This window comes from Apodemus sylvaticus, chromosome 8 (assembly GCF_947179515.1).
Source record: "Apodemus sylvaticus chromosome 8, mApoSyl1.1, whole genome shotgun sequence".
In the NCBI taxonomy this organism is placed as follows: domain Eukaryota; kingdom Metazoa; phylum Chordata; class Mammalia; order Rodentia; family Muridae; genus Apodemus; species Apodemus sylvaticus.
The window spans coordinates 87,357,780-87,371,273 of NC_067479.1; the positions used below are offsets into that span (position 1 = coordinate 87,357,780).

General features: G+C 42.2%; 1 protein-coding gene across 1 annotated transcript in view; it reads right to left on the reverse strand.

The window, feature by feature from the left end:
- The window catches only part of Kcnma1 (potassium calcium-activated channel subfamily M alpha 1), a 692,507-nt gene that overhangs the window by 66,875 nt on the left and 612,138 nt on the right, over positions 1-13,494 (reverse strand). Inside the window, exons 20-21 of the mRNA XM_052189881.1 lie at positions 6,695-6,818; positions 1,392-1,616 (exon numbers count right to left, since the gene is read on the reverse strand). Coding sequence (XP_052045841.1) covers positions 1,392-1,616; positions 6,695-6,818 — 349 coding nt within the window. The remainder of the gene's footprint in view (positions 1-1,391; positions 1,617-6,694; positions 6,819-13,494) is intronic.

Genomic DNA, 13,494 nt, shown 5'->3' on the forward strand with positions numbered 1-13,494 from the left:
ACATGCTTGCATGAGCAAAAACACCAAAGATCATGCCACAAGCCCTTCCTACATTAACATCTATCTGTGCACTTAGCAAATTAGTTCACTTTTTACATAGATACCTTCAGAGGTAAAGCGGTCAGGTGGAATAGCAAATATAAGATAGTGATAATCAAGGAAAGGTATAATCAAATCAATTGGTCATATTTCTGAAATTAGCAATGGATATACAGTTATATGGCATATATACAGTATATGGCTATGCTTCTTTAATGAGTGAATTGTGACAGGTGATCACCTTTAACTACAGGTATACAGTAAAGCAGTCAGGGTTTGGTCCTGAATCCAAAGAAGATCTGTCTAATTCTTTTTTTTTTTTTTTACATTGAGGAGACTTGTTGGATGAGGCATTATGGGAGAGATACATGAGGCACACAAGGGTGGTGGCTGCAGACAGTCCCTTACACACCCTTTAACACACTATACTGCTTGGCTCTCGTGGCTGCATCTGCTGCTCAGCAAGCTGATAAAAAGTAGGGGAAAACAAACCTCTTGACAGCTAAGGGGCTGCATATCCCTTGATTTTAGGTATGACTTGATAATTGAAATAGTTGAAGGATAGGTAACATTTCCCTGGATTTCTGACATAGACAACCACATAAAACTTTGAAAAGAATTAATATTCTTTAAGTCTGAAATTTTGTAGAGAATATATTATAATTAGAAAGTTGCCAACCCTTTGACTTTTAAATCACTCATCCCTTATTTTCACACTAAATTATGGCGTCCCAAATTGTCTTTTATAGATCGGTGTCCTACGGATCTTTGTAATCAATAAGCACATATACATACATACTTTTACATGTATACACAAACATACAAAGCCATGGAAAACGTGTCTGGGTTTCCAGAAAAAGAATGAATAGAGGCTGGCCAGAGAGGAGATACAGAATTCCATATAGTAGAGATAAATCTGCTCTTTATTTATTTGGTCAATATCCAATGGAAGATGTGACAGATTTGTGTTTCTCTAAGCATTAGCCATGTCAAATTAAAATGCCAACAATAATTTTATGAGTGAATTCTTGGTATATATATCAAAATAGGGCAATGTTCTAAATTTCACCCAGGAAAGAGATTTTAGACAGAGGTACCTTAATGCATGTAAAGGTAGCTCAACTTCACCCCTGACAAGGGGCTGCACTTGTCTGCAAATTCTTTTAATAAGCCCTCCCAGGGTTTTACTTTCTGAAAAGAACACAGGGGAAGGACTGCTACATCCTCAGGCCGGTAGCCACATAAAGGAGCAGAGACATGATCAAAGCTTCAACAATTATAGCCACCTGGGACTTCCTCTTGTGAATGTAAAGATGAAGAACAGGACATCAAATAGTGTGACCTTGACTTACAGGCAATATGGACACTTTGGGGAAGTTGTGTAGTGTTTCCCACTCCCTCTTGAGGTACTCAATGGAGCCCACAAACACAATGTGTTTGAGCTCATGATAGTGAAAGTTGCTAGCACGAAGCGGCATCACCAAGTTCCGTAGGCCAATCAGGGCTGAGCTGACATCCCCAAAGATGCAGACTACGACATGGCCACTCAGGACAGTCATGGCAGCTTCACTTCGAGTCTGTAACAGAAAGGGATACAAGAGTATCAGAAAAAAAGTGCTCACAACATTGGTATACAGGGAGAAAGCATGACTTATGCAGAGGAGAAAGCTAACACTCATTAACCACTTACTGTGTACCAACGCTGTAATTTAGGTGTTGTCTAAAGAGTGTCACCCAAGAGCCCTTTGTGGTTAAAGTCTTTGTCTCCAGAGTAGCATTATTTTATGGTGGAGCTTTGTTGAGTTGAAGGCTAGTTGAGATCCTTAGATTGTTGAAGGTGTGGAGCAGTTTATGAGCAACTGCCTTGGGTATTCACATGACTCCATGTCTTCTCCAAAGACAATCAGTATGAAAAGAGCAAAGATGGACACACCTATCTCCTTTCTCTCTGCTCCTGTTTGCTTCTACATTCTATGAGCATCCACCACCTCATGAGAGACCCAGCAATTGGAGCAGCTCAGCATTACACTTCGAACTTCTGAAGCTGTGAGCTACCTTTTCTCTTTGTGAGTTACCTGCGTCAGACATTTTTATTATAATACCACAAAGGTACCCAATACAGCTATTGTTTGTACTGTAGTAAAACAAAATGTTTAATTTAGTTTAGAATAATAGAGAAGAAGGGATTCTTCAACATCATATATGAAGTTTCACAAGGCACCTGTTCTAAAAAAGTGTACTCAGGAAACTGGGGAGCCAGATAAAAACGTAAAACTCAGGTCACCACATGGGCTGATGTACAACACCAGCTTCTTTTAGGAAGTTAAAAGATGGTTTAAAACTCCATATCTAGCATGTTAGAGAATATATGAATCTTTCTAATAAGTTTAGTACATATAACAAGCATACAGCAAAGAAAGCACTATGTTTTTTTCTTTCTTGATTCTTTTTACCATTAAAGAATATGTAATGTATCAGTATGGCTTACAGGACAGCTATTATGTTTACTTTGCCATTATATACATGTTATATACTCTGTAATATCTGTAATATGCACAAGGGCATATATTTGATTTATATCATAAATTCCCGTAAGCATATATTTATACATTACTACTTTCTAGAACAATAAGTTTGAGAAAGATGCACCATGTAGACCTGTGAGCAGGAGACAGGAGATAGGAATCAGAGAAGAACAAAGACAAGGAAAGGGAATGTTTAGGAATGTGGGAAGAAAGGGAGTCTTAGTGTCCATGAAATGAGGGATAAACCATTTAATCCCAGCACTCAGAGGCAGAAGCAGATGGATCTCTTGAGTTGGAGGCCAGCCTGATCTAGAGAGTGAGTTCCAGGACAGCAAGCGATATACAGAGAAACCCTGTTTCAAAAAAACAATACAAAACAAAACAATAAAAACAAAAAGAAGGAAGGAAGGAAGGAAGGAAGGAAGGAAGGAAGGAAGGAAGGAAGGAAGGAAGGAAGGAAGGAAGGAAGGAAGTAAGTGGGATTAGGTCCTTCTGCTAAGATAATTAGCTGGTCTCAGCTGAAATTTGAGGTTCTCTTTTTAGCTGCTTCAGTGAGGTGGCAGACCCCTCACTGTCTCAGTAGATAGAATGCGATATCTGAAACCATAGGCTGGCTGCTGTGCTCTGTAGCCTCAATCTGATGATACAAGCCTACAAGCTTCTATATGTCCACTGAGCTAAAACTGGTTTTTAAAATTCACAATGGCTAAAAAGTAAATCAACATTAGAAATGTCACTATGAATGATGATCATATAAAATTCATATTCCAATAAAGTATAATTGGGACACAGCCAACTCATACATAATATTTAGGTATTTTCCATGGTTGCTTTCATGGAAAACAAGAGTTGTCAGTTGAGACAGAGATCATATGGCCTGTGAGACTTAAATCACTGAATATTTCCTTCTAGAAAAAAAAAAAACATGCTGACCCCATGTTCAGACTTTAGGGTTTCCTGGATTACTTTTAGAAGGGCTTGCCTCATATAAAAACCCACATATATTCATGATAAGGGTCTAGCAGTCAATTAGTAAAGACACAGGCTAAAGTCTTTCCCCAGCCCCAGACCTGTATCTATGAAGATGACAAAGGAAGGAATACTCCCACGTAGGGGGGGACCCTAGTTACCCAGAAAATACAAATGGCTATCTGTCCATTGCTGACATTTTTCTTATTATACCTGTGAAAAAGTCAACAAGATAAGGTCAGGGTGGGGCTGGCTCTTTGTCTCTCCTCCAGTCAACACCTTCACCTGCCTGCCATCTCTCCTGTTCCTTATCACATGCTCATAAGGGGCTTACAATGCTTTGAGGGAGGCATATCTTTTTTTTTATTCAATATATTTTTAATTTATATTTCAAATGATTTCCCCTTTCCTGGCTCCCCATTCCCCGAAATTCCATAAGCCCTCTTCCCTCCCCTTGTTCCCCCATCTACCTCTTCCCACTTCCCTGTTCTGGTTTTGCCCTATACTGTTGCACTGAGCCTTTCCAGAACCAGGGGCCACTCCTCCGTTCTTCTTGGACATCATTTGATATGTGGATTATGTCTTGGGTATTTCAAGTTTCCCAGAGTCTAAGGAAGCCTGAGACACAAGCTGTAAGAAACATGTCATAGAAGGTTCCCCAAGACCTCCCATCAGTTCTTGCCACTTTGTAGGGAAGACCTGAAGTTAGTTCCTTGGACAGCACAGAAATACAAGTGACTGGAGTCAGAAGCAGAGAGGTAAGCCCTCTGGAGTGTTAGGATTGGGGCGCCTGAATATTTTCAATTGTCTGAGTCACTGAAGAAGCTAGTTCCCCTCAACAGAGAGGTACAAAAGGAGTGAAGAATGGAAGCTTGAAATCAAAGGATGCAAACACTAGGTAGATACCAATTGGCAGAATAGACCAGGACAGAAGCTAGCCTCAGAAGCTTAGACCTGGGGCAAATACCAGTTCTCAAAGATGCCGGAGCTATATCTCCTAGAGAAGCGGGTAAAGCTCCAGTCCTGCACCTCAAACCTGGAGAGACTGGCTTTCCCATGCTTAAGACCCAAAAGAAAATTCCTTCAGGAGTTTCTCTGTGCATCCTTCAGCGTCTCCTAAGTAGACCTGTTTGTACTTGATGGGACTCCCTGGCTATTTAAACCCAGACTGGATGCCTAGTCCATGGATCTGAAGAAGACTTTGTATCTCATACCACTTGGCACCAAAAAGATCCTTTCATGGTTCAATTTTATATCTCTTTGTCATTTCAGAGCACTGTCTCTTTGGTTTCCAAAGCATCCAAAGCCATTAGATTTTTGCCCTCAGTGAATAAATCAGTTCCATAAGCATCTTCCACAGGTGCTACCACAACTCCACCCTCTACCCCTCCATTCTTCTCCTCTACTTACTGAATAAAAATTCCATTTACTCATTACCGCAGAGAGGTCTCCTTCCATCCTATTGCCTCAGAGGTACCTTTAGACTCTGTCCTTCCCAGGATCCTGCCCTTCATTCATATCTAAATTGTTCTCACAGACTTATTCACCACCCCACTGGCCTTCCCTTTGCCCCTCTAGAATACAAGCCCTGTGCTTCATGCCTCAGAACAAGAACAGTACCTAACCCATGGTGTGTTTGCTATCAATGTTTCCTTAAAAGTAATGCTGTTTTTCACTGATGAACTCATATTCCTAAATTCTTTTCTTCTAAAAGGGATATTAATCATATGTCAATTAGCACACTCTATGTAGAACTTTCAGAGACTAACACCAAGCATGTGACTGAGTCACTGGTGACCAATCACAGAGCATCTGAGTGGTTAGAACCATCTCCCCTCCTGGTAAATCACATAGCAGCTGTTGGCTGAGCATTTTGACTTTGTGTCTGCAGTTTTCTCAGATCTGAGACAGTTTCCAGCACAATGCTGCATTGGCTCACAATGCTTATTTATTTATAATTAATTTGAAAACACACACACTATTTAAAACATAGTGGAGAATTCTAGTGGATTAGTGTACAGAACCACTCCAAGGATCTGGAAAAGTCCTTGCTAAATGAAGGGTGCCCCTGAAATAGAAAATGATAGGATTTTCCTACCTGAAAATGGAGAAGGCCCATAGCCATCTGGGGATTAGAGGCACAAGAGAGAAGACCCCAGTCTGGCCAGCCTTCCTGACTATTAACCCACTTTCCATGGATTAGCAAGACAATAAACTCCAGGGATGCCATTGTAGGCATAAAACCTAAAGCTGTTAACAGGACAAAGACAGACAGTGGAATGGATTCTTGTCTGGGCTAACCGGTCCTGGGCCCCAGCAGGAGAAGCCTGCTATTTCTAGAGGCATCCCTAAAGCCTTCCCCAAGCAAAGTCTGAGCTGCATCACAACAATGGACTTGCAATGTCGCCCTCAGCAAATGTGCTTGTCTGTCTGCATCATGTGTTAAGAAGGAGCAAGACCATGCTAGTTAGGGGGAAGAAACACTATTGGAGGTCTGGAGAGATGGTTTAGTTGATGAAGTGCTTGCCGTGTGAGCATGAGGACCTGCGTTTGATTCCTGTTACCCACATTAAAAAGAAAAGGCTGGATGTGGTGCCGCAAGCCCATAAATGCGAACATACAACAAAACAAAATTATAACGGATAACAATTCAGGTAATATTCCTATTTCTTCATGGTATTTACAAATAACCATGATAATAACAGCAGGCAAAAGAAAGGAGGCTCTGAGGAGTCAGGGGTTGGATTTGCACCACAATCTTATATAAGTTGGGGTCATTCTGATCCTATCGTCCTACAGAAGAGATAATTAAAATTCAGTGTTCAAAAACTGGCCTAAGGCTGTGCAAATACCAGATGGCAGGACCAGGCTCTGGCCCCAGAGCCATATGAGGATCAGGAATGATGTGTATCCTATCTCCCATGATACCTTACCACAGCACATAATCACCACTATTGTCCCGATAAAAATGCAGAGATTGGAAGTTCTGCTCTCCGGAGGAAAAAAAAATCTGTTTTAAATGCATGTTCTGATCAGAGATCTCACTGCTTCAGTCTCTGGTCAGAATTTGAGTCTTCAAAAATAGCTGGTGCAAGTGAGCAGCTTCACTCTGAGGAAATTCCTCTTGCCGGGCCAAGGAGACAGACGTCGACAGCACTCACCAAGATGACTTTCTCAATCTCCTTGGGTGCACACCAGTGAAACATTCCAGTGGAGTCATACTTTTTCACATTGGAGTCCATGTTGTCAATCTGATCATTTCCAGGAATTAACAAGGGGTCATGCCTGGGGAGAAAAGGCAGGAAAACCTAAGTGGAAAATGTGATAAATTATAAATGCAAAGGGTCCCTCAAGAGTCACATCTCAGAGGAGATGACAGACGCTGAGAAAGTGGATGTCACCAATGGCCATCTTATCTCCTGCAGAGAACATTCCTTGAAAGGCAGCTGTCCAAACCATGTACCCCTCTGGAAGGGTACTTGACTTTGTCAGGTAGTAATTCTGCCTTTTTCCCTGACCATTTTGCAAATGGGCTTTATGCCATTTTGTGGGTTCAGCTTCCTTTTTTTTGTGACTACCTCATTCCTTGTTCTCATTTTACCAGTTATCCAGTTTCCCAGCATACACACACACACACACACACACACACACACACACACGCACGCACATGCACACATGCACACTCGCACACAGATGCACACACCCAAAGGGTTGCTATTAGCATTGGCAATGAAGAGGAAGGAATAGGAATAGAGCCTCATGCTGGCTGACTGGCATCAGGATGGAAAGCCAATTACTCGCTCTTTCTGACTACAACTTCTGACGCGATGCTCTTCGCCGTAAAAGCTTTAACAGGCTGCACTTTAAATATTTTAGCAATTTGCCCAATCAGATTTTGCTCTCCCTGGCTGAAGCCCTTTAAAGATTCAGCAGCGTGTCACTTCAGAGCAGATTGACTATCAAATGCCCACATCTGGAATACATGATTGCAATACTAAACAACACCCTCTCTCCTCGCCTTGACAACTGTATTTGTGCGTAACCGTCCAGTGACGGGCCCCTTGTCCCCACCGTCGTTTCCCAACATGGCATTCCTTGGGTGAGAGCCTCCAGCTCAGATGCATCTTAATAAACTCGTTTGAAATTCTCAAGGCTACACCTTCTGCTTCTGGAAGTATGGCTGCATAGAAGTCTTTCTTCAGTGGGATGTCGGGATCTAACTGACATTCCAAGGAATTACGATAAAATCAGGCAGCTCTACCATGCCCACAGTATAAGAAACAACTTACAGACCAACTTATACTCATCGTCTGAAGCTCTAGCTCTGCTATGGTCAGCATGTGAGTATGTGGGAAGCCCTCATCGGCATCTACAACACTGACCATGTACAATTAAGATACCCCAGGCAGACCTATCCTGCAGCAAAATTAACTTCCTTAAGCAAACTGTTGACCAAAGACAGAAAATAGAAGCTGATTTAAATTTCAATATTGTATAGTGAAGTGGTGCTACCCTTAAAATGATCTGCTTCAGACATTTATATAAAGGATAATCTTTATTTATGTATTAATGTTTCTCCCTGAGAAATACCTGATATTTCTCATCTTTTTGCTCTGACTATAAAGTGTAGGGCAGCAATCTCTCTGCAGAGCTAAGCTTTTGGACATCTAGCATGACCTGTCTATTATGCCTTCCACACACGGAGAAGACAGGAAACTCACTACATGTTTTTTTATTCTTGGCAATTTGCTTTGAGGCCACAGCAGATGATGAAGGCCATGTGATGCGATCCTGTGGTGTCATCTTCAAGGAGCATGCTAGATTACTGCAGCAACTGTCATAGCTGATCTTTAAAGAAGCAGGACAACCCAATTCAGAGTAGCATCTCAGTGGCCCAGTTGTTGACAGGTCTTGAGGGGCTTTAAACTACCAGGACACCTCTCACATACAAAGTCGAGTCCAAATGTGTGGAAATCAGGGTCACTGAGATGGATCAGTGCACAAAGGTGCTTTCTGTGCAAGCATTTGACATTTGAGTGTGATCCCTAGAAGCCATGTAAAGTGTATAGAGAGAACAGACCCCCTGTGGTTGCCTTCACACACACACACATACACACACACACACACACACACACACACACAGACACACACACACACGCACACACATAGACACACATACACACACATACACATACACACACATATGCACACATGCACACATGCGCGCGCGCGCGCGCACACACACACACACACACACACACACACTTTGGCATTTGTCTTCCCACCCCCACTTAATATAGATACACCCATAGCTTCCCCTCACATACACAAAATAAATATAAATTTAAATACTAAAAAAGAGTACAATTATTAACTAAAAAAAAAAAAAAAGGCGGTTGCTGATTTGAACTGGTCATGGAACACAATGAAAGCATATTTAGATGTTTCGGGGTCAAAGGCACTGTGGTTCAGTGGGTAATGACCTCGATGTGCAAACTTAAGGACCTAACTTCTGATTCCCAGTACCTACAAAAACATGGCTCATGATTACATCCCAAGAAATGGTGGGAGAAGATGGGTGTATTCGGAAAGTTACTGGCCAGCCAGGAAAACAAAACAAAACAAAACAAAACAAAACAAAACTGGCCAGCCAGCACAGACTAATTGGTAAGGTGCCTGGTGCAACCTGAATCAAAGATTAAAGTGGACAGTAATAAAGAAAGATATGTGACCTAAAGCTCTCTCCTCTCTATGAACATGCATGGGTGATGAACCCCAACTTTCACATATATATCTATACCACACACACACACACACACACACACACACACTTTAGTAAATGAGAGATTTTCTTATTCAACTTTGAGAAATCTTTAACAGTCTTCTAACTATCCAGCATCTGTCATAGGTAGGTAGACAAAACTACTACAGAGAAGGAGCTTGAGAAAAGAATCTCTTTCAAACCTTAAAGAACATGTTTTGTGGTTCAAGGGAATCTTAGACCTGCCATGAAGACAGACTCAAGTTCAAATTCTCTTGCCCTTGTTCATTGGTCAGAAAGAAGATGTTCTCTTAGCTTCCAAGTGCCAGGCACCTATTACCAGGACATTCTAGTCTTAAAAGATATCTAGGACTAAATTCACATCTTACCAGCCAATCTAAAGATACAGCAGGCTGGCCAAAATTCATTAAAAATATATGCCTTGGGAAAGAATTGATGTGGTTTTGGTTAGGACTATTTGGTTCTTTCTAGAAGCTATGTCAAAGTGAGAGTGGCCTACAAGAAAGATGGATGGTCAGCTGACCATCATTATGAGGGGACAAAGTGACAGTGAATGTTAATTATAAACTAACTAAGGTTGGAGTTCAGGGAAAGTAGCTATATATGACTCTAAGGATTGGAGACATGGCAAATCAGGCAGTCAATCTCAGAGAAACTCCACATATACTCCGCCCTCCACATAGGTTGCTGAGTCTGGCCTGGATGATTTAAATATGTATTGTATAGGACTTCTCCAGAAGGGTTTGACCTGAGAAACAGAAAATCCCCCTGAATGTGGATATTTACTTTATAGACTGGATGTGGCATCTGAATCTCCAACTTTGGTTTCTTTAATCAGTAAAGTTATCAATAAACATGAGACCTCTGTTCCTAGCCAGGAAAGAAAGATGTAGTAATGTCAAATAGAGGTTCATATGTAGCAGATTAAAAAAAAAAAAGAAAATATAGGTCAAAGTTCATGGCACACTAGTGTATATGTATGTGCTAAAACAAATAGCTATAGTATGATGGACCATGTGAAGGCTTCCAGAAAGAACATGCTTATTCCCTATTGGTGTGAGGTCTGGGGAGCTTTGATGGGAAAGACAGCAACAGTTGACTTGTTGAGAGGAGGGCCATAGGAATAACTGACAAGCCGTGAAAGCTAAGCATTTTAGTGTTGTTCTACCAACATCTATTAGAATCCACTTAAAGAAGCAAGGTCTGAGTAGCCACAAAATGGTTCTCAATAGAGATGACTGGAGACGTCCAGTGTCCTGTTGCTTGACTTAAGGCACAGAAGCCTCAGAGCAGTTGTATGAGAGTTTTATAGCTATGCACTGGCAGTCTACAGAGGATGAGCCAACTGACTCAGACAAACAGCACCCTGCTTCCCAAAACGAAAAATGTTATATAAAATAGAAAATGAGTTGGTTTTTTTTTCCCCCACAGGGTACAAGGGATAGCCCTATTAGTGGTAATTTAACTGCAAATGTTGGTGGGCCTAGAGGACCTTCAGGTTTGAAGCAGTGGATTCCCCTTGGGAAGAGAAGCTAGGAGGAGTTCCCATATGTTGAAATCTTTGTCATTTGGCCATCCTACTAATACTCAGAGGCATTTTCTGTTATTAACAGTCCATGTGTATAGATGGGAAATAGTTGGGGAGGGGGAGGAGCTGAGGAGGGGAGCGGCAGAATAGCTCCAGTGGTGCTGTGAGGGAACAGAGGGATTATGTTTTGAAAGACTTTGACCAGAAGCCAGTCCTGTTCATCACCGCCCTCAAGTCCCCCCTCTCCTGCAGGAGGCAGCTGTGTCTTATTCCCTCCCCCCCTGCAGCCCAAGTCACAATGCCCTAAGCTGTAAAGAGAGGGCAAACAACATCAAGGGTATGTATGAAGTGCACAGCTTGCATGAATACTCAGTAGAAAATTACCCCTGCGAGCCCCTTGTCAAGACAATGCGCTAAGGAGTGGCTCAAAAATCAATTAAGGCTTGTGTGAGTCTTTGTCATGTAGCAAAGATCTGAAGGCTGGTTTAGGAATGCCCACTATTAATAACAAGGCAGCCCCAGTGAGCTAGGCTTCCCCCCACCCCATTTGCTCCTCACCTCTCAAGTCCTACCTCCACAGCTAGAAATTAAGCGCGTCTGACTTTAAGAGGAGAATAAAAGATCTTTGTTTTGAGGGTGTGCGGAGTAAGGAAGGCCACTTGCCATCAATTAATCTCAGGAAGTGAACTAAATGCCCCTCCACAGTAGAAACACAAAAAGCATGCCTTGAAGACAGGAGCCTAAAGCTAAACCGCAAATCCCTTGGCTAAGCAAACCTGCTGTGAGGAAGTTGAATTATATTTTAAAGAGGAGAGTTGCCCTTACAGCCAATACAGCAAATCCCAGTTGACTGTATGGCTTTGAGTTCAACACTGGACTTCAGAGGCTCACATTAAAACACATGGAACCCAAGACATTCCTGAAAGAAGGAAGTTGTTGCCACATACTTTCAGAATTTTACCCTTCTTCCTGCTTAACCTTTTAGGACCTAAGGTTCCATCATATGGTAAGGCCTTTTCCATCACCACAAGCATCCCCCACAGATAGAGGCCAACCCCATCCTGCAGTGAGCTACGAGAAATGGGCATCAGGGTGAAATGAGAACACGGTGCCCCCCACAACCCCTCCATCTGAGTGGCAGATGCTTCCCCCTAGAGCATTTGTGGTATCATTGTGGAACTGCAGGGTGTTTCTTAGACTTCATCTTCTGGTTCAAATGTTCGTCCTCAGCTTCAGTGAGTTCTGTGATTCTTTCCCTATAGAGGTGTAAGTTGTCCACTGAGAGAAAAGGATTTATGTCTGCCTCGTTAGATGCTGAACTTTTACAGGACCAGCATCTTGTATGCCCCCCCCCCCCCACACACACACACACATACACCTAATACATTTTCAGCAACTAGTAGAGGGCACAGTGGATGCTCAATAAGCAATCTGATTTACAAGAACTATTCAAAGTGTTCTGCTGTCTGAGCAGTACTACACCCTGCATGCCTTCCAGAATCTATGCTTAGCAAGAGCCTGTTTCTTTTGTTATCTTATGATAACTAGTTCTGGGCTTTTCTAATCATTTTCACATAGAGACAGTGTATTTGAGTTAACACAGAGTATATGTCATTAAGACAGACATCACGGTGGGAAGAGACTATAAAGTATGTCTTTAAGCAATCAAGGCTGCCTGGAGTTTGCCTGGAGCCAGCTGCCCTAACTACCCAGCACTGAGGGATCAGGTATAATGCCCTTGGTGGTGCAGACAGATGCTACTAACAAAGGAACTTAGGACTCCAGTATAAAATATGAATACTTCTGGAAGATGGAGCTTATTACTTCAAGTTTCTCTCATGGTTCTTGTTCTAGTAGGAAGATGGTTCTAGCCACTACTCCTGGGTGCCTTTTAGTTCTCTGTAAATAACATTTTCAGTTCTGTTGCTAGGATCCTGATTTGTGTAGTCTGGCAACTGCCAGAATCTGTCAGCTCTGCTTCTAATTCCTTAACCACCACCATTGCCTCTGAGATATGGTTTTTCTAGGATCCAGCCGTCTTCTGCCAGACTGCCAATCACAGAGACACCTACACAAAACTTTCATACCAGACTCTAACCCCACTGGGAAAACATGGGACCCTTTTCTTTGGTTCTAATTGCATTGGTATTTCCCATTTCCACCTAATACAGCATCTTCAGAGAAAAATGGAAGTTACCACTGTTACCCAGAGGAAATGGCTCAAGAGTGCGTACATGGTTCTATAACCTTGGTTCTATAACCTCTGAAGTGACAGGACAGAATAATGACCTTCTGCTGAGCACTAACTTGTTCTGATTCCTGTGTCAAGTCCATCCAAACCTTGGAATCATGACACTCATGATTTTTCCTTCTCTGGTCCCATGGGGGCTGTCACATGCTGTTAGTTTGTGCATTAGGAGAAGAATTTATTTAGCTAACCTGCCCCTGCCTTCCTTCTTTTTCTGCCCAGTGGAAAAATTGGGAGGGTGGCATTCTGTCCCCAACCCTGAGTGGGCTGCAGGCCATTCTACCATTTCCTATTATTAGAATCTGTCACAGTGGCAGGGTCTGATGTGAGAAAATCTAACAAAAGGTCCCCGTGAAAGGTATGAGTCAAAAGAGAAGGGACATGCTTTAACAAGTAGATGAGT